The sequence below is a fragment of the Nothoprocta perdicaria genome, unplaced genomic scaffold (assembly GCF_003342845.1).
Source record: "Nothoprocta perdicaria isolate Ctin4 unplaced genomic scaffold, notPer1 scaffold_11, whole genome shotgun sequence".
In the NCBI taxonomy this organism is placed as follows: domain Eukaryota; kingdom Metazoa; phylum Chordata; class Aves; order Tinamiformes; family Tinamidae; genus Nothoprocta; species Nothoprocta perdicaria.
In genome coordinates, this window is record NW_020454205.1 from 913,706 (window position 1) to 935,544 (window position 21,839).

Here is a 21,839-nt window from a genome sequence, read left to right on the forward strand (position 1 = left end):
TGACGTTTAACTGACACCCAAGCCCAGCCCAGCCTGCTGCTTTTCAGAAACACAGAAGCTGCGTTCAGTGAAACAAACACTTTATGTCCATAAAACAGAGAATTTTGTCCTTAAGTCAGTATGAGTAGGATGAGAGCTCTAACAGAGCGGAATAAAAACAAAAGGAACGAAGGGGGRAAAAAGAACTTTGAAAAGCAGAAAGGTGTCAGTACTTGTGGTTTCTCCACATGATGCAGCTGCAAGTCAAGAACAGCAGCCATAAAACACAACTAAGAGCATCCAAAGGGCGCGCGGCTCTCGCCGAGGCGCTGAAAGCGCCCGCTCCGCACGCAGCGCCCGGRGCAGGGCGCGCGGGGCCGCCCCGGGGCCCGCGGTGGCGGCCGCTCCACAATGGCGGCGCCGCTTTCGCTTCCCCTCAGCGGCCGCTTTCCGGCTCCCGGCCGCCTTTCCCCGAAACCACGTGACGCGGCCGCCCCCGCCGCCCCCGCCCGCCGCGCATGCGCCCCGCCGCCCTTGGGAACGGCCTCCGCCGCAGCGCCGGGGCGGGAGCCGGCGGGGCGGGGCGAGAGCCGAGCGCCCATTGGCCGGGGCGGCGGCGGCGGCGCTCCCCATTGGCCGCGGGGCGGGTATTTTGTGGCGGGCAGCCGTGAGGCGGCGCCGAGTTGTGGTGGGGTCTGCTCGTCGGGTGAGTGCGGAGCGGCGCGGGCTCCCGCTCGTTAACTGTCCCCTCCGGCCTCCTTTGCAGGGCGGTTGCTCAAAGCCACAGCGCGGCCCCGTCCCGTGGGGTTCCTTAAGCAGGGTAAGGTAATAACGACAATAAACAGCGGCTGAGGGGGCTGGCGCGCGGGTGCTGRCTGCAGCACAGCCCCGCTTGCGCTCAGCGACTGCATAATTCCGCAAGGAGGTTGGGAATTTGGTGTGGAAACGCCGTTGTAGCCCCAAGTAATGCCAAGAGAGCGTGTCTGCAGTCGTTACCCGCTCCAAGCGAGCGGAGGCCTCGCTCCTCCTGGGAGCAGGAGTGTGAGGACACGGGGAGGAGCTGGCAGCGAGGCAYGGGAGGTTGCCTGGTTTGCCAGCCCAGCTCGGGGGTCAGCAGGGAGTATATCTGCCCAAAGGCAGAAAAAGTGGGGAAAAAATGCGTTCAGTTGTGGTCATYGGCTTTTTTTGTTAATTCTAAAAACAAGGCGTGCTTGTGTTTGCTGGGAACACTTGTCGCCCATCCAATGTGGCCGTTTTTAATGAAAGCTCCAGCTAAGTGACTTTCTACCAGTTCAGTTCAAATACTAATAACTGCCACTGCTGTATTATTCTTTTTTTTTTTTTTTCCCCAGGATGACTCAGTGGTACCAGCTGCAGCAGCTCGATTCCAAGTTCTTGGAGCAGGTTCACCAGCTGTATGATGACAGCTTTCCCATGGAGATCAGGCAGTACCTGGCGCAGTGGCTGGAGAACCAGGACTGGTGAGCGCCAGGGGCTCCCGAGCAGCCAGCAGGGCATCCTGCAGGCCGGGGACAAAGCTCCGTAGCTTTGTGGTCCTGTCCCTCTTCAGCACCGCTCCTGGATAGCTGGAGCGAGCTGCTGGTCCCTCTCTCAAAGAGCTGTTTTAAGAGTCGCCTTGGTGTCGCTGCTGCTGTTTGCTGGCTTTGCACCCTAACCAAGGTGTCTATGGAGCTTCTGGTAGGAATGTGCAGAGGGACACRTGCATAGGGCTGCCTTTGGGCTTCCTGATGCTCACGGAACGGGGAAATCAAGTTACGGAGTGTGGCATGAATACGTTAGAGGGAAACAGCAATTCTGAGCTGGAGAAAATGCAGCTAGGAGGGAATGGAACTGGGTTACATTTACAAGTAACTCTTACTGCTCGCAAGCTACAACCAGAGTCAGGGAGAAAAATCACACTCTTTGTTTCCTGGATACCTGTTCAAAGTGTATTTAACACAAGCATGCCTTAAATTATTCCAGGGAGCATGCAGCCAACAACGTATCTTTTGCTACGGTGCTSTTCCATGACCTGCTGTCACAGCTTGATGATCAATTTAGTCGGTTTTTGATAGAAAACAACTTCTTGCTGCAACACAACATAAGGAAAAGCAAACGTAATCTTCAGGTATGCCTGGGGCAAATGATTGTGCACTTGCTTAAGCGGGTTCTGCTGTACAATTAAATACCTCTTAGAGGTATCTTGGCATGAGGTATTTCTGCAGATTATGTGAAGCTYAATTTAAGAAGCCAGATGTTAAAGATTGTTCTATTGCTTTCTAATTGTCTACGGTTAGAAGCCGTTTATGAGAACGGTAGAGATAAAGAAAATGTGGGGAAATGGGGTAAGACGTCCTTTCTCTGTAACTACAGAATCACAGCTGATAGCAAAGCACTTATGACTGTCCTGACAGAGGAAATGACCAAATCGGATGCAGAACGTATCCAGAGCTGATTTTGTTGGTTTTTCCTTATCTGGTCATCCCCTGCTGCCTGTTCCTTATGTGCCTGCAGAAGCAGCTCCTGCTTCAAGGCCCCCTTTCCTGCAGCCCCTTCGCACGCACCCGGCTCCCACTGCTGCAGGGGAGGCTTCCTAAGGGGCAGCAGCACCCAGCAGGGCAGCCACAATCCGGAGCACATCTTAGCCCCGTGCACGTAAAGTACAGTGCATGTCCAGCCCTGGCCCTGTTCATAGGCAATTGCAAGCTCCTCTTCACCCTTGTGTCGGGTTGAGGCTCCTCTGTGTGTATTGGTGAAGCAGAATAGCTGGCAAAGCAGAGCTTCACTTTGAACAGCGAGTCACGGCTGCTGTGGGTCACGGTGGCTAAGGCCAGAGGCAGGGTRCGTGCCCTTGGAGGTATTAGCAAGTGGCTGCTGCTTACTAGGCACACTGCTCGAGGACCAGAGGTTCAGGATGTACGTGTTTAACAGGCTGTTTCTGATGGCAGGATCACTTCCAAGAAGACCCAATACACATGGCAATGGTCATCTACAACTGCCTGAAAGAGGAGAGGAAAATACTGAGCAGTGCCCAGCTGTTAAATCAGGTAACTGGAAAGAGCTGCTGTAGCTGCATCTGTCCTTCCTATCGCCTGAGACAAAGCGAGTGGAAAAAGAGACCGAAAGCAGCAGCTGGTCATCCTCCCTCTGCCCTACAGCCCACACTTCCTAAAGGCATGAAKATTATGTGTGGACAAGTATTCATAGGCACTGTTTTTGCAATGTGGCCTGAATCATTTGAAGGAGAAAGAGGCAGGAAGTAGATTTTTCTCCTTTTAAGCAATGTAAAAGCAATTTTTTTTGTCTGTCTTTCTCTGCTGCTGTAGTATAGCTTGATGTGCTCATCAGATTTACAGTTTAACAAATAAGGCCTGCCTTCTCTCTAAGAAGACTTTAACTTTCCTTTCTTCTGCATTTTACTCCCAAATTTACTCTGTACTAAAGAGCTGAACCTTGGTACTTAGCTGGACTGTCTCTGGAATAATGATGCAGTTAAAGAGAAATAACCAAGTTACCTCTCAGTATTTCTAAATAAAGTCAGTTTCCTCTGACTTCTCTGAACTGTAGGTAAAGCCATATTTTTCTCTGCCCTCCTCTGTTCTAATGCCTCAAAAAAACAARCAAAAAACCTGCAGCTACAAGAGTCATGATGTACTCTGTATGGCTCGATGTAATCCACTTGCATAGGACTAAAACATTGGCCAAGCTCACTGCAGTTTGATACCGAAATGCCTTCCTTGCTGACAGATTTTTGGATTTTTGGCCCACATATTGTAGGGAGCGAGGAGGGTGCTCGGTAAGCCTAAGCAAGGGAGCTAATGCCACAGGATGACTGCTTTGAAGCTGCAGCTCTGGCAGAGCCGAGCCAGGTGCTTTGTGGCTGCCGTGCACCTTGTTCTGCTGCACAGCACAGGGCTCGCATAGCCACCCATTCCTGCGTGCCACGTGTTTAGACCATCAAAAAAAATAAATACTCCTACTGTGTACTCATGGTTGACGCTAGGTACAACGTCCCACTCGGCCTCCCAATAAAGTTGTTAACCTGCCAAGTTTGTGAAGATGAAGTGCGAGGCAAGCACAACTGTGAGCATCGTAAAAGGAGAATCTCAAGTGTTAGATTGTGCTTCAGTTGCTTTGGTGATCTGACTTAATTCTACAACAAGGGACCTCTCTCTGTTCATAGAAATAAATTCTGTAAATCAGCTTAAGTTAAAGAACAACCATTAGAAAAACACATGCCAGATGGCCCTATGCTGGGGGAATGATGAGTTCTCAACGTGCCCCGATTACCTTCATGTAGGCCTGTCTTGGGTCCTGCTCTTAGCTTGTTTATGATATTATGTATTAAGTATTATGATAAAAAAGCATAACTACACAAAATGAATTTTTAATCCCCTACGTTCTTTGCAAACTCTCTTGAACTCAGTTATTTTAGAATACAAAACCTTGTTGTGAATTATCAGAACAACCCTGCTTTATTAGCCTATTTGTCAACGAAAGCCACTRCTTTTTCACTACTTTGTGAGGCAAATGCATATTTACTGTTGCTGTTCATCCTGCTATGACCTTTGTTGCTGTTCTGCTTGCCTCCCCCAGATGGAAGTGGGGAGCGTACAGAATACAGTGGTTGGGATGCTGGACAAACAGAAGGAGCTGGATGCAAAAGTTAAGGCTATAAAGAACAGCGTTAGTGTAAGTAAAATCAAATTAGGACTGTATTTGAAGTAGTGCATGCTAGTTTGTAAGTGTGAAAAAAAATTCCAGTGTATGAATTTGGCAATTAATGGCAAATAAAAGAAATTTAGATAACAGTTCTCAATTTTATATCTAATGAGCATATGAAAGCAGCAAGTAATTATTTGTCAGTAGCTTAGTATTGCAGGGTGGGACTTTCTGCATCTGTTCCCTAGAGTATTCTAGGGGTAGCAACTACTTTACTTTTGAGAAATGGTTTTGTGTGCTGAAGTTTTCAGAAAGGAAAATATTTTTAGTGATCTAATAGCAGCATTTGAGGAATAATTTGAATTRTATACTGACTTTCTTGTTGTTAAACAGAAGCTAGATGTTCGATTAGCATATAGATAGTAATTGCCCATAGAACAAGTAAGGTAATGCTTCCAAGCATGGCTTGAGCATGTGACAGTTTATACAAGACATCAGTGCCTGGTCCTGGCCACCTTCTGTAGCCCAAGTTTTCCTAGATTCTGGGGAATTTAGGTGGCTAGACTGTATGAGAGCTTTTCCGTATTTTATTMTAAACAGATTTTTGTTAGCAGAGGAGAGGGAGTGTGAATAGAAGGCAGATAAGCTTAGGGGCAGTTCTTATTAAGCAGGTCCAGAAAGAGCTGTAATGGTAAAACTAAAATAAATTTGCATAAGTAACTGTCAGTAGCCAGTTCCTAACCTTCAGGAAGCCTTGCATTATATGAATGTATTAAATAACTGTGGCCAATTTGCTTCATGCTTTATAGGATGTGGAACAGGACATCAAGACATTAGAGGATGTGCAGGATGAATATGACTTCAAGTGTAAAACTTTGCAGAACAGAGGTGAGAATTTTATGTGGGACAAATTCTATTGCATGCTCGTGGTAAGTGTCTGCTGCCTCACATCTGGAAACATGTCTTTTATACTGAAGTTCCTAAAAATCTGTTCTGTGATTGTTCTTGTGAGAAGACCGCCTGCTTGTTAATGCAATATTCCTTTGCTGCTGGAAATATCCAACCCCATGGACTCTGTCSATTCAGCCACCCAGCCAAATAGCAAAGTCCAGGTTTCTTTTGTTTCACACGCCTTCCACTTCTAGTTTTGTGAGYCCTTATCTGCAAGGAGAAGCACCTGCAGCTGTACTCAGTACTAGTTTGATTGCAGAGATCTGTCTTTGAACACTTACAAAGCTAAGATAGAAAATGCCTTTCTGTGCAGAAACTTCATGTTTCCTCTATGCCCGGAGAAGAAAAATAGTTGAAATAATYAAAGGCTGCTACACTTCTTTCTCCAGAGGAATCTAATCCTGTGCCCATGAGTTAGTGGGATTTCTGGCAATACAGCTAGGGTTCTTTTTATTTTTTTTGCCTGACTACTGTTCTAGAAAGGTTTCAGTTTTCAACATGCTGGCACTTGGCTACCCCTCAGCAGACRTGTTTGGAATAAGCCTTAGAGCCTGGGGGGCAGGCTGCACTTCCGTGAGGCACTTRAGAGCCTCTGACTTCAAGTCAGTAGTCAGCAGCAGCAGTCTCTGGGGAAACAGCTCTGAGGCTRGGCTTACCTTGGGAGGCTGTAAATACTCAGCCTTGAAATAATTATTAACTTCAGGTGCTAGGTGCCAGGTTAAGCAGCATGAGTGATTCATGTTTAAAGTCAGCATGAGAACRAGTTTCTGTTTTGAAGAGACATACACTTACAATCATTATTTTGAACTGGACTTTTGGTATCAGGAAGAAGCAAGCTTGTGTCTGTTACTTCACTAAAAAGGACAAAAGTCTTTGCTTCTCATCAGTGTTCAAGGTTTAGTTTTCATCCTTTCAAAAGGGAGAAAAAGGAATCAAAAAAAAAAAAAAAAAAAAAGCAGGCAGAATTTCCTCCCTTAGGTTTAAGGATTGACTTCAGTTGACATTAGCCAGTTAGATCCCTCTTTCTCTCAGCATTTCCCCCAGCCCTGTGGGGGGACACATCTCATCACTCTCCTCACTGCAATGCCAGGCACTCAGTCTCATCAGACACTCTCTAGATTTTCTGTGCAAACCTGTAGAGGTGCTTCAGCTTTGCAGCAAAAACTTTTGTTTTACAGAACATGAACCCAACGGTGTGTCGCAGGAGGAGTTTAAGAAGGAACAGATGAATCTCAAGAAGATGTTTCTGCTGCTTGACATCAAGAGGAAGGTAGTGCTCTAGTTTTTGTTTCAGAAGACAACAGCACTTCATTTCAAACATACTCATTTTCAGTGGGTTAACATGTCAGATTGCCTGAAGAGAAAAAAAAAAAAACTTGTTTATTGTTATTACTTAAAGTAAGATTTCACGCTTTGCATTATTACTGAAGATCTGGAATCACTTCAAGCTCTTGTGTTTCTCTAGTCCTTGCAACCTTCCTTTATCAGTGTCAGATAAAGCTGAGGAAAAAAAACACAAATGAAAAGAAATCATTAGCCACGTTCTCAAGGGGAAAATAGCTGAAGAAATATAGCACATGTTGAAATTGAATGTGCTCACTAATTTTGCAGTACTGTAATCTAGCAAGAACTAGGTGATGCTGTTACCTCCTTAGAGGTCACTCTCCTCTGAAGAGTTAACATCTCATGTATCGCTAGGAAAAAAACATCATTTTTACATTCCATGTAGTAAATACTCCAGATAAAAAGGACTTCAACATCTTTTGGACAGTAGCTGTTACTTCAGGATCCTTGCCAAGTTTTGCGAAACGGTTGTTCTTTAAGAGATACCTTTATAAGCAGGTTAATCTCATCCTCTCTAGGAAGTGGTGAACAAGATAATACAGCTGTTGAACGCCACAGAGCATACTCAGAGTGCTCTTATTAACGAGGAGCTGGTGGAGTGGAAACACAGGCAACAGACTGCATGTATTGGTGGCCCACCCAACGCCTGCCTTGACCAGCTACAGAACTGGTAAGCCACCATGCAGCAGCTCCACTGCACRGAATGCTTTAAAGCATGCTAGGAAGGAGCACCACATATGCCAGATGCGCTGATTATTTTTCTATAGTCCTTAGGGAYAAGCATCTGGCCACTGTACCAGCATGGTAACAGAAGCAAAACATGCTAAAAATAAGGCTCTGTAATTGTAGGTTCACCATTGTTGCTGAAAGTCTACAGCAAGTTCGTCAGCAGCTCAAAAAGCTGGAGGAACTGGAGCAGAAGCTTACATATGACCCTGATCCTATCACAAAAAACAAGCAAGGTCTGCAGGACCGAACATACAGCCTTTTCAAACAACTGATCCAGAGGTAAGAGACAAGACAGATCTTTTGTCATTGTGGCAATGAATGCATGGAAGGCTCCGTCAACATTCATTTTTAAAGATTTACTCTGTAGGCCTGTAGAGAGAGTTCACAAGCTGCCGTCACCTAAGTCAGTGYGTACCTGCTGCAGCAGCACTGTTAACAGGATCAGGTTCCTAGGCTGTTAGTTTATTTCTTGCTTTAAGCCCCAGACCTGCCAGTAAACTTAAGTGAACAGACAAAACTCACATCTGTAACCAGCAGTGCCCAAGATAAATGTGCTCTAGACTCATCCTCCTTGATGACACTCTGGGGAGTCCAGCTGTACCTCTCTACAGGCACTTTGGTGCTTGTAGATGCCTCCACTCAACAGTCTCAGTCTGTAAATATTCAGTTGTCAATAATTTGTGCTGCGAGAAGACTTGGAAACTAGCAGGCAAGAACAGGGGCTTATCTACAGTAGGTGACCACCCACTATGTGGGGCCTAAACAGTGAAAAACAAGACTTAGAAAGCCAAAGTCCCTCTGAATGCTTGGTGTATAGTTTTCAGTAGCAAATCCCTGGGCAGTGCAAGGTGAAAGAGGGATGCTGGGTGCATCGGAATAGGCCAACCTCAGGAGTTCACATCCCGCTGGGGAGAGCTGGCCCTCATGAAATCTCGTGCTATTCCCTCTAGATCTGTGTTGCTAAAAAGCACTGTCACACTATACCTGTAAGAATTTAGAGGATGACAAAAAATCCTCTGTGAAGTAATGTTCCTCACTTTCAAATGATGCTAGTGCCATCACAGCATTTACATGCCATTGATTTCATGGAAGTTTGAAGTAGCCCTCCCTCCTCTTAGCCCTTTAATGTCTTTAGAGAGAGAGAAAAAAGACAACCCTTATGAGATCATTTATATTTTCATTCCTCTTGAAATAAGGAACAAATAAATCCATGCACAGACACTACACAGCTTGAAACAATGTGTTGATGAAGCGGAGAGTAGTACCAGAAAGTCACCTTAAAAAAAGTTTCTTTGTTCATTTCTTCTGCCTTGAAGAAAATGAAATTTTCATCTGTTTTTTCCATAGCTCATTTGTGGTGGAGAGGCAGCCTTGCATGCCAACACATCCTCAGAGGCCTCTAGTCCTAAAGACTGGAGTACAGTTTACAGTGAAGTTGAGGTACGTTTCCCCTCCCCTGCTTGTCAGTAAACCTTTCATTTCTTTGACTTCCTATATCTGAGCGTCTTGCACCCTTACATGGTAGGTTGGTTACCCCAGTCAGGGCAGGAAGAAGGAAAGACAGAGGATGGCTTCTCTCAAAGCTCAATTTGCACTTAAGTTTTCACCCTTTTTTAGATGCTACGGTGATTGAATGTATGCAAACACACCCAAGTAGCCAACCACATATACAGGCCACTATCATGAGAAAAAACAATTTTTCGGTCTGTTTTTATCTTTAGACAAGGGAAGTAGCAGCGGTACCTATGGGTGCTTTTCGGATTTATTCTGCCACTACATCTGTACCATCTTGTGTGGAGCAAGCTTGGGACCCATACACAGCCTTGAGCTGTGCGTTTCAAATACAAACTCTGATAAGCAGTGCTGCAAAAGAGAAGTTGTTTTGTAACAGGACTTTTTTTGTTTGTTTTAATTTCTCTTTCCAGATTGCTGGTGAAGTTGCAGGAGCTGAATTACAACTTGAAAGTGAAAGTGCTGTTTGATAAGTACGTTGCGTTTTTCTCCTCTCTGGGTACGCTAATGGGGAGCAGGCCCTGTGCTGAAAACTGCACAAGGCAGCTGTGGTTTTGTGCTGGAGTTACCCAGAAGCTGCGCTCCCTCTTAGCAGCGTCAGCCCAGAGCAGGGAAGAGCTCAGCTTTGAGCTCAGCTCAGCACTCTATGAACCTGGGCACAGGAGGAGCACCCTGCAGGGCGCCTGCTCCCCTCGTGCTGCTGCAGAGCTGTTCTAGCTGCTAGGCTGGGTTTTGCTTGGGCTAGGGTTAGCTGAAAGCACAGCACAAAACTGCTGCAATTCTGTGCAGCTTCCCTGCTTTACAGGGGCTTCTTAGCTCAGGGGGTGTTCAAAACAGCTCCAAGGCCCAGAAACTTGCCCGGGAGGGCAAAGAATTCTTACCGGGATCTGGAATATGAGCGTTTGAGAAGTGCATCACGTTAACTACATGACTTGGTAAAATAAAGGTGGGAGAACTGATTCAAGTGATGCAGTAGTTTCTTCAAACCCTATGAAAGCAGGTTTGAAAGGAGAGAGACCCTGCAGAGATGGAGCCTGTGCAGTGGAAGGACAGTGTTACTTCCATAAAGCCACCCTAACAACTCAAGCCTTAGTAGGATGGCCAGTATGATGCGGTGCCTTGTCTGCCAGAGCCCATTGCCTTCTCTTTTGCACAAAAGAAAATAAAAGTTCACAGAGGCGTTTCACCATTTTCAGCTGTCAGCTACTAAAACAAATACCCACGTTCTCTGCCTGCAGAGGTTCTGAGAGATTTTAGTTTATTTTTTCTTTTCTTGACAGAGACGTGACTGAGAAGAACTCTGTCAAAGGGTACGTGGCATCGTGTCTTTATATATTGGTCTTGGGTAATTTCAGTAGATTTGAGACTCCTAATTCCTTTTCTTCTTTGTGAAGGTTCAGAAAATTTAATATTTTGGGAACAAACACCAAAGTAATGAACATGGAAGAATCTACTAATGGAAGTCTAGCAGCAGAATTCAGACACCTGGTAGGGGGACTTCTTTTTTTTCCCTTATTGCCACATCTGATTATGCAGGCAGAGGGTGTTGTAAGAGGAGAAGTTTTTTAAGATTGAAGTCACTGTTTACTTTTGTATTAGAGGAAGTATGAAGTTCTCAGCTTTTTTTTCCCTTCCCTTTTTGAAATCTTTGGCTTGTTCCAGCTGTAGTACTTACTTTTGATCCTGCAATGTGGCCGGAAAGGCAAACAACAGTATTTGCTGTTCTAATGTCTACATTGTAGCAGATCCTCTAGAGGAGGAAGGGTAAAGAAGCTTAGAAATGCTGGTTTGGACCCTCTAGAGGTAGGAAAGCTTCCAGTATCTTCAAGTTGTTCAAGACTGGAAAAAAGAATTGCACAAGGAGGGACTGCTACAAAGTCAGTGCAACATAGTTGCTGTGCTGATGCAAGCCAGCTAGATGGGTTGCATCATAAGGACTGGAAGGGAGCTTGCTTGCAGGGCAGCAGCAGCTGCCGTGGAGTTCCCCTTCCTTTCCTTGTCCAGTGCAGTTCCTGACAACATCGAGAGTTTACAGTCAGATTCAGAGAGGTGCCTTGGTAAACAGCTATTTCATCTGATCCTTCCTGTTTCTGTTCCTGCAAGGCCTTTCATACAGATGCGCTGCAGCGTAAGGCTGCAACATCTATTTTCACAGATGAACACTGACTGGTTACCTGTAATTAATCCTGTGTCTTCCACAGCTTTGAGCCCAGGAGGTTCAGGCTCTAGTGCAGCAGGTCTCCAGTTAAGCAACTGAGACATGCAAGCATTTGCATCCCCTATGCAGCCAAAGTACATGAGTGATTTGCTTATTTATTTTGGTTACAGCAATTGAAAGAACAGAAAAATGCAGGAAACCGAACAAATGAGGTAAGTGACACTTCAGTGGTAGTGCTTTTGAATAACCACGGGAGTTGAATGCTTAAGACAGAGCTCTGCTCAGCACCATGAAGAAACACAAAGGATGGGACACTAACAGCAAAGGAGTTCAACATTTCTAGGAAACTGTCTGCACAGAAGCCTCCAGAAAAGGGAACTGTGCCAGAGCATTATCTCCTGGACTTCTCCCTCACTGGCAGCCAGCTTTAATGGGCTTTCTGCCAGTGAGATTTCTCTGTGACTTCCAGAGAGCAGCCATAGAAGGGCTGCTTAGAGAGTTCAAGAGGCAAATTGACTGCAGGGAGTGACCAGCAGCTCTTGACTGCGACCTGCAAACTTTCTGAAGGCTAGAGCAAGGGGGCCCAGAAATGTGAGCATTCCCCAGGCTGGGAAGGTTTTGCCGTGGTGAATTCCTCCTACCCCCAGAGGAGAAGACTTTTTAGCAGAAAGTTACACTGCTGATAAAGCGTCTTGTTAAGAGGTAAGCCAGAAAAAAAAAACACTATACAAACTGTACCCTGTGATACCAATTTTAATTCCTTGCAGCACTCATTCAAATGGCTCAGGAAAGCATGATTTATAGGGGAGTTAATCAATATCACTATCAGATACCAAAAAGAACAATTCTGCAGTACCAATTCAGCTGAAATAATCCAGTAGGACAATAATAGTGTGTGTTTCTGAACATTATTTAACTCAGGAATAGGAAGAGATAGGAAGGCTACCATCCTCAAATGAATGTTTCAGATTTTTAGTTAGTTTTAATGATTTATTTTTTTCTTTAAAGGGCCCTCTCATTGTAACAGAAGAACTTCACTCTTTGAGCTTTGAGACACAGCTGTGCCAGCCTGGCTTGGTAATTGATCTAGAGGTATGTTTATGATCTAGAGGTATATGTATGTATTTAAATATATATGCATAATATATACATAAATACATATTAAGCACTTTCAGTTATTTCCTAATGCATGAATGACATCCACAACATCTCTGTATAGCAAGAATGCTCTGCACTCTGTGTGAGACGCAGGGAATCATACTTTAAAATATCTGGAAACTAACTGTGAGTTCTAATTCTCTGCATATCAGCTTACATTATATGGAAATTAGCATATAGACTATGTTATTAGTTTAAAAAAAAAAGAATATTAAAGTTGATGTTTGATAATGGCTAAGAAGTCACTTGAATCTCCCTTTCTGCTACGGCATATTGAAATTCTCTGTGCCACATACAAACTTCAAGTGGAAAAGCTGAGTTACGATCACATGAGCAGGGTATTATAATGGAAACTCATTTGTAGATAGTCTAGAGGAGGACTGCAGCAAGAGTGTGACATGTTTCCTCTCCTGTCTTTCAGACCACATCTCTTCCCATTATTGTGATCTCAAATGTGAGCCAGCTTCCCAGTGGATGGGCTTCCATCTTATGGTTCAACATGCTCTCTACTGATCCCAAGGTATTTGCAAAAAAACACCACACACCAAAAACCTTCACCCTTCTTGGTCCTTTTTATGTGGAAAAGCTTGGACAGTCCTTAGTTTTATATCACAAATACTATGTGTGGTTTTCAAAGATTGACTTTATACAACTGCTTATGCAGTTTTCCATACAGATGACTTCCTTCATGATTATATAATTTAAAGGGAAGCCAGCAAATTATTTTCCTCCATCACAGGAAAAGCTGCATTTGAAACGTGTAGGGATATTAAACATAGTATTTGCTATACAACAAGAAGCCAGATACACGCTAGAGAATTCAAATTCACTGGAATTGATTAATCTAAGCCTTCTCCTATTGGGTTAAGAAAGAATGTCCAAGAGAAAAAGCATCAGAATGCATCTCTCACTTTCAGGTCCATCTCAAACTGACTTCCATTCCTAAATCCACTTCTTTTTTTTTTTTTTTTTTTTTGGTGGGCTGCACTTTTTCAAAGCTCCATTTCTCCCTCCCCCCATTCCAAAATTGACTTCTTTATTTTGCCCTTCTGTTCTAGAACTTGTCTTTCTTTCTGAATCCACCTTACGCAAAGTGGTCTAAACTTTCTGAAGTTTTGAGCTGGCAGTTTTCTTCTGTGACAAAGAGAGGACTTAATGCAGATCAGTTGAGCATGCTGGGAGAGAAGCTGCTTGGTAAGGTCTTATCTTAGCACTTTGTATATTTAGTAGAACCAAAAGGATGGCCAGTTTCTATTGATGCTGATTCCAGGTATTTTCTGCATTTAAGATTTTTACTTCTTCCCAATTCTTTTCCCTTAAACTCTATAACATGCAATAGTGTTTTTCTGTCTTTGGTAGGATAGTGTTCAGAAGCAAGCAAAATGCAGCATGAAACAGGATACAATTCACATACTGCTTTTGCAGTGTGAAATTTGACAGAATCTTGGTTTCATACTAACAGTATGAGAGAAGCTTCTTAATTATTTCTTCAGAGATATGAAAAGGAAAAAACAAAAACAAAAAGCCCTATTTCTGTCATAACTTATATGCAATCTCTAGTCAGTGCTAGGAAGAAGTTGCAGCAAGGGCTGCAAAGACCTTGTTACTCTAATCACAACATAAAACTTCTTTGTGGGTAAGAACTGACTGCAGAACATAGTTGACATGATTGAAACAGGAGGGAAAACACACTTGATTGTGACAGGAATGAAAAGACCTCCCTGCTCCTGGCAGGTCTAAGCCAGAGGTTCTGGAGCACAAGTCACCAGGACTGACACAGCAAAAGTGCTAATCTGACGATGATGCTGTGGCCTACTAAGCTCCTGCAAAAGGGCATTATGCCTTGCACTTTTCTTGTTTCGCTGAAGGAGAAGGGTGAATAATTGGGATCTCTCTTCTGGATGTGTTCCAAACTGAGGAGTGCTATGCATGACAGTAGCAGATGTCAGAATGGATTAGATCCCCTTATGTGAGGTCCCTGTTGCTCTGTGTGGCTGTTAACGCAGATTTTTGTCATGCTGATGCAGTGAATGTTTCCTGAGGGAAGCCTTGCGAGCCTCTGTGCTCTCCCTGCTTTAGCCACAGAAATGCAGAAGCTGTTCATTTCTGTCTTAGGCTAAGAGTTATACATAAACCATTCAGCTCCTGGTGCTATGGGTAACTTTCTGTAAGTGACTTAATGTGGCTGAAGTCAGTTTATTCTGTTTGACAGGGCCAGCAAGTGGAGGAGCTCATGATGGCCTTATTCCTTGGACAAGATTCTGCAAGGTATGAACCATTTAGATTGAGACAGGAGACAGAGCTTTGGTCCATTTGTGAGAATTTTTGGTAGTTTTTACTAGTTAACTTTATTAAAACTAGTTTGTTTACTAGTTTTTACTAGTTAACTAGGAGTTCCTGTTGTTTAAAGCCACAATGAAATAAGTTGAACACCCAAGAGCTCCAGTGAGAGCAGCATCCAGACTCTCCCCAGATCCCTTTCTGCATTCTTGGCCTAGTACAGCTGCACGAGAGGTGTCTGATCACATTTGTGGGTGCCAGAGTCTCAGGAAGGCCTGACTTTATGCTGCTGCTTGCCCTAAGATTGAGTGTATGCTTCCTTCCCAACAGCATCATAGCTCCTATCCCTTTAGAGTAAACTAAAGGGAAGTGGGAGAAGCAAAGAATAGGAAGGGGAAAGTGGGGGAAAAAATAGGGAGGAAATGCACAAAAGCAGGGTGTTGGTAGCTGTCAGAGCAGGACTAGACCAGTTGGGATAAGAGGTCTGTTGGCTTCCCTGTCCTCCACACACTTGAGACTCATATTTCATTATCATCATTCTTCCCCTTCCCCCTTCTCTTTCCATCCTCTGAATTTCAGGAAAATATAAATGATAAAAACTTTCCCTTTTGGCTGTGGATTGAAGGAATTTTGGAGCTCATTAAGAAGCATCTCCTGTGTCTCTGGAATGATGGGTAAGGCACAAGTGGAGTTCAAAGATGTGGTCATTGGCTCAAGCCTTTCACTTAGGCTAGCAACTGCACCTTAGGCTTTGACCTTGTGTGTGCTGTTATTTTGGGTGGAACAAAGTGGTACCTGCATCCAGAGAAGTTTGAGGGAACAACATTATAATAGTGATGACACCTCTATTAAGGCAACTGCTTGAGTAAGTGTCAGACTATCACCTTATGTGCCACTAAACCCACAGAGCAGTGCCTTGAACATTGTTTTCATCTCCCTTTGAACTATATCGTTTCTTCTCACTCTAGAAGAGACCCTTTTTCTGCTTGTCAGGGAAGACTCAAGTACATAGAATAATTCATAAAGAAGTTATCCGTATTAAAAAAAGCACACCACCACTCCCAAAAAGCTCAACATTTGTAGGTGGCAACAGCCAAACTCTGGAACTTTATGACAGTAGCAGGAGTGCAGAAGTTAATCTTCACTGATTTTTCAATTAGAAAGGAGTAAGACTGACAATTCTCCATCTTACTTCATTCAGCATTCACACTCCCAGCTCCTGTTTTTCCTAGTCTCATCTGTTTGCTGTACAGCCTTGCTTCATTGCCTAAAACACAGCGAGCAGCTGACAAGCACACAGCAGAACTCAGCACACATCAAATCCAGAGGTGCCCGGATGCCTTGAGCCTGTGTTCCTGCCTGCCCTGTGTGCTTTGCCCAGCTGGGAGAGCTCTACTCCAGCTGTTTCCCACTTACATCCATGAGCCAGGTAAAGCCAAGCTCAGGCATCCCTGCTCAGCATGGGACTGTGCCCCTTCTGAGGGCACAGAGGGGCCTCTCTCCTGCTGAGCACAGCAGGAGCAGTGCAGGGAGCCCTGCAGCTCCTAGCAGACCAAGCAGCTTCAGAAGTTGAATTAAAAAACCTCAATATTACAAAATACATAGTATTAGTTTGGATAGTGACCCCCTTTGTTTGCAAAGGGCTAAGCAGTACAGCCTCAAGAAAACTTGCCTGCCTTCTGCTTCAGACTAGGGCAATAGGAAGGCAAGGGCTTAGCATTTAAGTAGACATTTGCTACTCATAGAGTACACTTGTTAACTAAACCATGCTTAAAAAAAATAACAGAAATAAGACACAGCTTACAGCTCTTGAAGTGATAACTATATCACTTAGTAGTTTGTGTACAGAGTACGTTCCCTAGCTTAGCATATGGTTCCTGTATATAACTTCATAGACTGTTTTAAGGAATAAAGAGTTCAAAGAAGTTCTGATTTTTAAAAAGAGGGCATTTAGGGCTTGGCTAGGGGTGTTTATGAGCAGGCACTGGTCTGTACAGTCTCTTCCCCAGGAACTGTTCAGCGAGGACCAGTCACTGTTACCACGTTCGTGTGGTCAGTGAGCACAGGGAATATCAGTAGTTGAAACAGCACAGGCAGAAGACCTTCTTGGAGAAAGATGGACAAGGAAATTCAAACAAAGGCAAAAAAAAAAAAAAAGCCACAAAAGCAAAAAAGCACCACTCCCCCACACAGTCTTGCCTGGATGCAACCAGATAATAGCAAAGTTTAGTACATAGCTGCCAAAGACAAAAGCAGGTCTTAACTTTAACCTCACTTTAGGGCTAAAGCTGCTCTCTAGCACATGACCACAGTACGCACCCACAGCTTGAGTCCTCTTCCCGTATCCCAGTTTTGGTAGCAACAGTGAATTCCTTTATTTATAGCTCAAAGGAGCAACCAGGCAACAGGGAGAGATTCCTGGCTTCTGTGGTGCGACTCCAGCCTGGCAGTGTTAATGCTACTGGCTTAGCAGTTCCCACAACAAAACTACATGTGAGATGGCCAGGGGCACCTTAGGGGTTTAAGTGCTAAGAGCTTTCTACTTTTGCATGTAGACTGGTACGGGTTGGGTTTCACGCTGAAGGGTAAGGTTTTTTGGTTTTTTTCTCTCCTCTTTTCTGCATTACAGCTGCATCATGGGTTTCATCAGCAAAGAGAAAGAACGGGCTTTGTTGAAGGACCAGAGTCCAGGGACGTTTTTATTAAGGTTCAGTGAAAGCAGCAGAGAGGGAGCGATCACATTTACCTGGGTTGAAGGCTCTCAAAGCGGTAAGCCAGTGACAGAGAATGTTTTTGGTTTCAAAGTGGGTGTCAGAACAAGGTTTTATGCTCTTTCACACTGAGCACCAACACAAGACACCACCCTAGTGGCACCACCTTTAAAAGCAGCAGGCCCCAAACCACAGCAGGCACATACCTTAATCCAGCTTGGTGTGTGCTGCAGCAGCCAGAACCCAGCTCAGAGCTGCAGCCAGGACTCAAAACGCTTCTAAGTTCATCTTCAACAACCACCTAGGCTGAAAATAGTAACTGCCTAGGCTGCCTTCTTCAGCCTAATTAAGATCCCACTTCTCAACACAGTGTTAGCACATACACATCCCTGTCTCCCTCTGTACCCTTAGCACTCTCCTGCTGAGAGACTTCTCTCACGTGCAGCCCATTGTAGCTGTTCCCCATGGTCCTGGGCTTCATCTTCCTTCCATCCCTGAGCCGCCACATGTGGTCCTTCCTTGCCCTGTTCTCCCCAGGGAGAGACACTCACACACTCACACTCACACACTCACTTTTACTTTGTCCAGTGGTTCTCCTTGCTCCTGCTTCCAAAGAGGTCCACATGCACTCCTCATTAGCTGCGATGTTTCTCTCACTGTCTTTCAGAGCCCTTATAAATACAGAAGCTTCTGCCTTTTATTAGGGCCCTCACCCTCATCATGCTGCCTAAATCAGCTCCATCTGCCGGGGTGCCACAGCTGCTGGCACCCCATTTGGCCAAGATCTGCAACAGCTGTGGAGAGGAGCTGCTTAGCATGATTGTAGGGCCTCCTGCCTTTCCTTTGCTACCTCCTGAAAAAAGAAGGAAGGGCACATAGACCTGAGGGGAGCCTTTATCTTGCGCTCTTTCCATGAGAGCTCAAGAGGTCTATCAGGATCAAACTTCCTAGTGGGTAATAATGTCYAACAGCCTCCTTTGGAAGAGGCTGGAAAGGACTCTGCAGGAACTGATGGCGCAGCTGGCACTGCAGACACACAGCAGTGAGTTTGCCGGAGCGGTGACCCCAAAGCGTGCAGAGAGGGGTGCTGTCCCCTCTCCTGCCTTGCGGAGCAGTGCCGCTCACCCTGAAAGCGGCTGCTGGGAATGCCTGGCTGCAGCTGGGCCCGCCCCAGGAGCCTCCTGCCCTCGTGAGGGGTCGCGCGGCGGCGCCGGCCGCGAGGCGTTTTCCACGGACATTCCCCATGGGAATTGTCGCCTCTCGCCTGCAGAGCCCCAGTTCCACTCGGTAGAGCCRTACACCAAGAAGGAGCTCTCTGCTGTCACCTTCCCCGATATCATCCGCAACTACAAAGTGATGGCGGCCGAGAACATTCCCGAGAACCCGCTGCGCTTTCTGTACCCGGACATACCCAAGGACAGCGCCTTTGGCAAGTACTACTCRCGCCCGAAGGAGGGTGAGTGTCCCGAGCAGTGTCGGGCCGGCGCGAGGGGTGCGTCCGGGGCTGCGTGGCACAGGAGGAAGGAGCAGCAGCTCATCCCAAGGTTCAGACTGCCCCTTGTGCTCCGGAGCGCCTCGGATGAGGCACAACAGCAGCGGAGCAACTTAGGGTGGCGAAAAGGACTCGGTGTGAGAAGGTGGCCRAGGAGGCCAATGGGCTCCCGGCTGCATGAGGAGGACGTTGGCAGCAGGGCAGGGAGGGGATCCTGCCCCTCTGCTCAGCCCTGGGGAGGCCAAACCTGGAGCCCTGGGGACAGCTCTGGGCTCCCCAGCACAGGAGGGACGTGGAGCTGCTAGAGAGGGGCCAGCGCAGAGCGATAGGGATGATGAAGGGAATGGAGCAGCTCTCGTGTGAGGAGAAACTGAGCGAGCGGGGCCTGTTTAGCCTGGAGAAGAGAAGGTTGAGAGGGGATCTGATCAATGGGTACAAACACCTGAGGGGAGGATGTAGGGCGGAAGGGGCCCAACTCTTCTCAGTGGTGGCCAGTGCCAGGACAAGGGGCAATGGGGACAAGCTGAAACCCAGGCAGCTCCATCTCCATGTGAGGAGGAACTTGTTTGGTGTGAGGGTGCCCGAGCCCTGGCCCAGGCTGCCCAGGGAGGCTGCGGAGGCTCCTGCTCCGGAGATCTCCCAACCTGCCTGGATGTGACCGGGTGCCCCGTGCTCTGGGTGTCCCTGCTGGAGCAGGGGCTGCCCTGGATGATCTCTAGGGGTCCCTTCCAACCTCAACCATCCTGTGATTCTGTGATCTAGGGAGGTCAGAACGAGGTTRTTTCGGTGCCTCTGACTTGGCTCTCGTGTCTGTGTCACGTCCCCGAGACACGAGGCACCGCAGAGCCCGCACTGAGGCTGGCAGGGTTGGTGCCCCACTTACTGTGGGGGACCCACAAGGAGGAGAAACCCATGAAGTGATTAACCAAAGTGCTGGAAACCCTATGGGAGGAGCCTGTGGTCTTAGCTGGGCCCTTAGCTTTATGTCTGGAAAAGTAAAGGTGACAACATGAAGCAGCCTGGCTGAAAACAGCTGCTGTTTTATTGATGCCTTTGTTTTTCTCTCTCCGTGAAGCRCCAGAGCCTATGGACTTGGATGGGCCCAAGGGAAATGGCTACATCAAGACTGAGTTAATCTCCGTATCTGAAGTGTGAGTTTGCCCAAAATGCTGGGTTTCTAGGAACTGAGCCTAATTTTGCAGCTGTGGTTCACATCTGCATAACCTTAAGGTGTGATTGTCCCTGCCACAGCGTCCTTCCTTTCTGCTAAGGCTTGAGAATGTGGTCACAGCACTTGTGATTAAAATAGGGAGCCTCTTTGGGCGAAGCYCCTAGAAACTGAGCGGCAGCTGCAGTGACAAACGGTTCCTTGCAAAGCAGCCTCTGGAAGCGGTGGCCGCAGTTTCCGGCTCCCGTGGAGCCTTTGCRGCCCGTTCCCGCGCGAGCTCCGTAGCGGAGCTGCGGCCCTGGGGGCAGCCTGCGCCCTGCGTGACCRCCCTGCTCTTCCCCCAGGCACCCTTCGAGGCTGCAGTCCCCGGAAAACCTCCTGCCCATGTCCCCGGAGGAGTTCGACGAGGTGTCCCGCATGGTGGGCTCTGCCGAGATCGACACCGTGGTAGGTGCCGCCAGCGCGTCCGGCGGGCGCCGCTGCAGCCGTGCGTGGCGTGAGGTGGTTCCCCGCAGCGGCGCCGGGTGTGGGGCGGGAGGGCCCGCCGCCTTTCCATGCGGGGAGGTTGTGGCACCGGGGCTGTCCATGGCAGGGCTGGTGCTGACAGCCTTTCCTCCTTTCCTCCCTCCTTTCCTCCCTCCCTCCTTTCCTCCCTCCCTCTCTCCTTCCTTTCCTCCCTCCCTCTCTCCTTCCTTTCCTCCCTCCCTCCCTCCTTCCTTTCCTCCCTCCCTCCCTCCTTCCCTCCTTCCTTTCCTCCCTCCCTCCGCAGATGTGCTCGGCGTACTCAGCGTAAGCGGCAGCCCCGCAGCCCTCGCCGGCTGCCCTGGGAGCAGCGTCCCCGCTGGAGCACCCGTCCTCTTTCGCTTGCAAGTTCCTTGTCACAGATTTGCCGAGACGCTGGGCCAGAGCCTCGGAGGAGAGGGGATGCTCCTCTTTCCAAGAGAGGAGCAGAGAAACCCCCAGGAAGAACTGGGTGCAGGTGGGAGAAACGCCTGTTTTGTACAGCAGAATAGCCCAATGTAGCGTTCAGAGTAGCTGGCTGTACAGGGAAGGCTGCGAAGGAAGCCGGCTCTGTCAGGACCTGCTCCGAAGGCCGGCAGCGCCGGCCCCTTYGGCTCCCAAAGACCTCCTGCAGCTTCCAGTTTTCTTCCAGGGCCCAGAACGGGGAGCAGAACCCCCTGTGCAGGAACTGCGTGTACCGAGTCTGTGCATGGACGTCTCCCCTGGCTTCTCATCTTACTGCTGTGCAGCAGAATGTCACCCACAAAGCACCTGCCTTTCATTTCTGCTCCCTTCTTCGTGAAAGGTCGTTGAATGGCTTCACACCATCTTTTTTTTCTTAAGACGTATTTCTTGGASAACACCTCCGATTAGCTGCCGTGGAGCACAGGGGCCACCAGCCTGCTGCCCCTGACCCGTTACTCCCCTTCCTTAGCCTACCAGGGTGGGATGTGGTCACTGGTGTCACTGCCTGGCTTTGGTTGCAGGGGTCAGCCCAGCACGGAGATGTTTCTGCAGGGGCCACCAGGGCAGTTCTTGCACGGTGGCTTTGGCAGCGGGCGCTGCTGCGGCCGGGAGGAGGCGCAGGGGAGCCCCTGGGCAGGGAGGGCTGCAGGAGCCGCAGGGTCCGGCCGGAGCCGCAGGGGCCGGCCGGAGCAGCCCCAGCGGAGGCTGCTGCTGGCCACCTGCCCGGAT

At 47.3% G+C, this 21,839-nt stretch overlaps 1 protein-coding gene across 2 annotated transcripts; it reads left to right on the plus strand.

Moving 5' to 3' along the window:
• Positions 1-684: 684 nt before the first annotated feature.
• On the plus strand, positions 685-21,661 carry STAT1 (signal transducer and activator of transcription 1). 2 transcript variants are annotated; one of them, XM_026047623.1, is made up of 24 exons: positions 685-804; positions 1,332-1,460; positions 1,963-2,107; positions 2,928-3,026; positions 4,576-4,671; positions 5,451-5,529; positions 6,771-6,862; positions 7,455-7,606; positions 7,786-7,944; positions 9,013-9,105; positions 9,591-9,650; positions 10,458-10,487; positions 10,572-10,665; positions 11,506-11,547; positions 12,344-12,427; positions 12,915-13,013; positions 13,552-13,687; positions 14,706-14,761; positions 15,353-15,447; positions 17,403-17,542; positions 18,755-18,940; positions 20,052-20,127; positions 20,489-20,591; positions 20,914-21,661. In XM_026047623.1, exons 2-24 carry the CDS (start codon positions 1,333-1,335, stop codon positions 20,935-20,937), a joined length of 2,268 nt encoding a protein of 755 aa, XP_025903408.1. In that variant the 5' UTR covers positions 685-804; position 1,332; the 3' UTR covers positions 20,938-21,661. The 2 variants fall into 2 exon arrangements, with proteins under 2 accessions (XP_025903408.1, XP_025903414.1); XM_026047629.1 differs by having other exon boundaries at positions 685-799.
• The last annotated feature ends 178 nt before the right edge of the window (positions 21,662-21,839 follow it).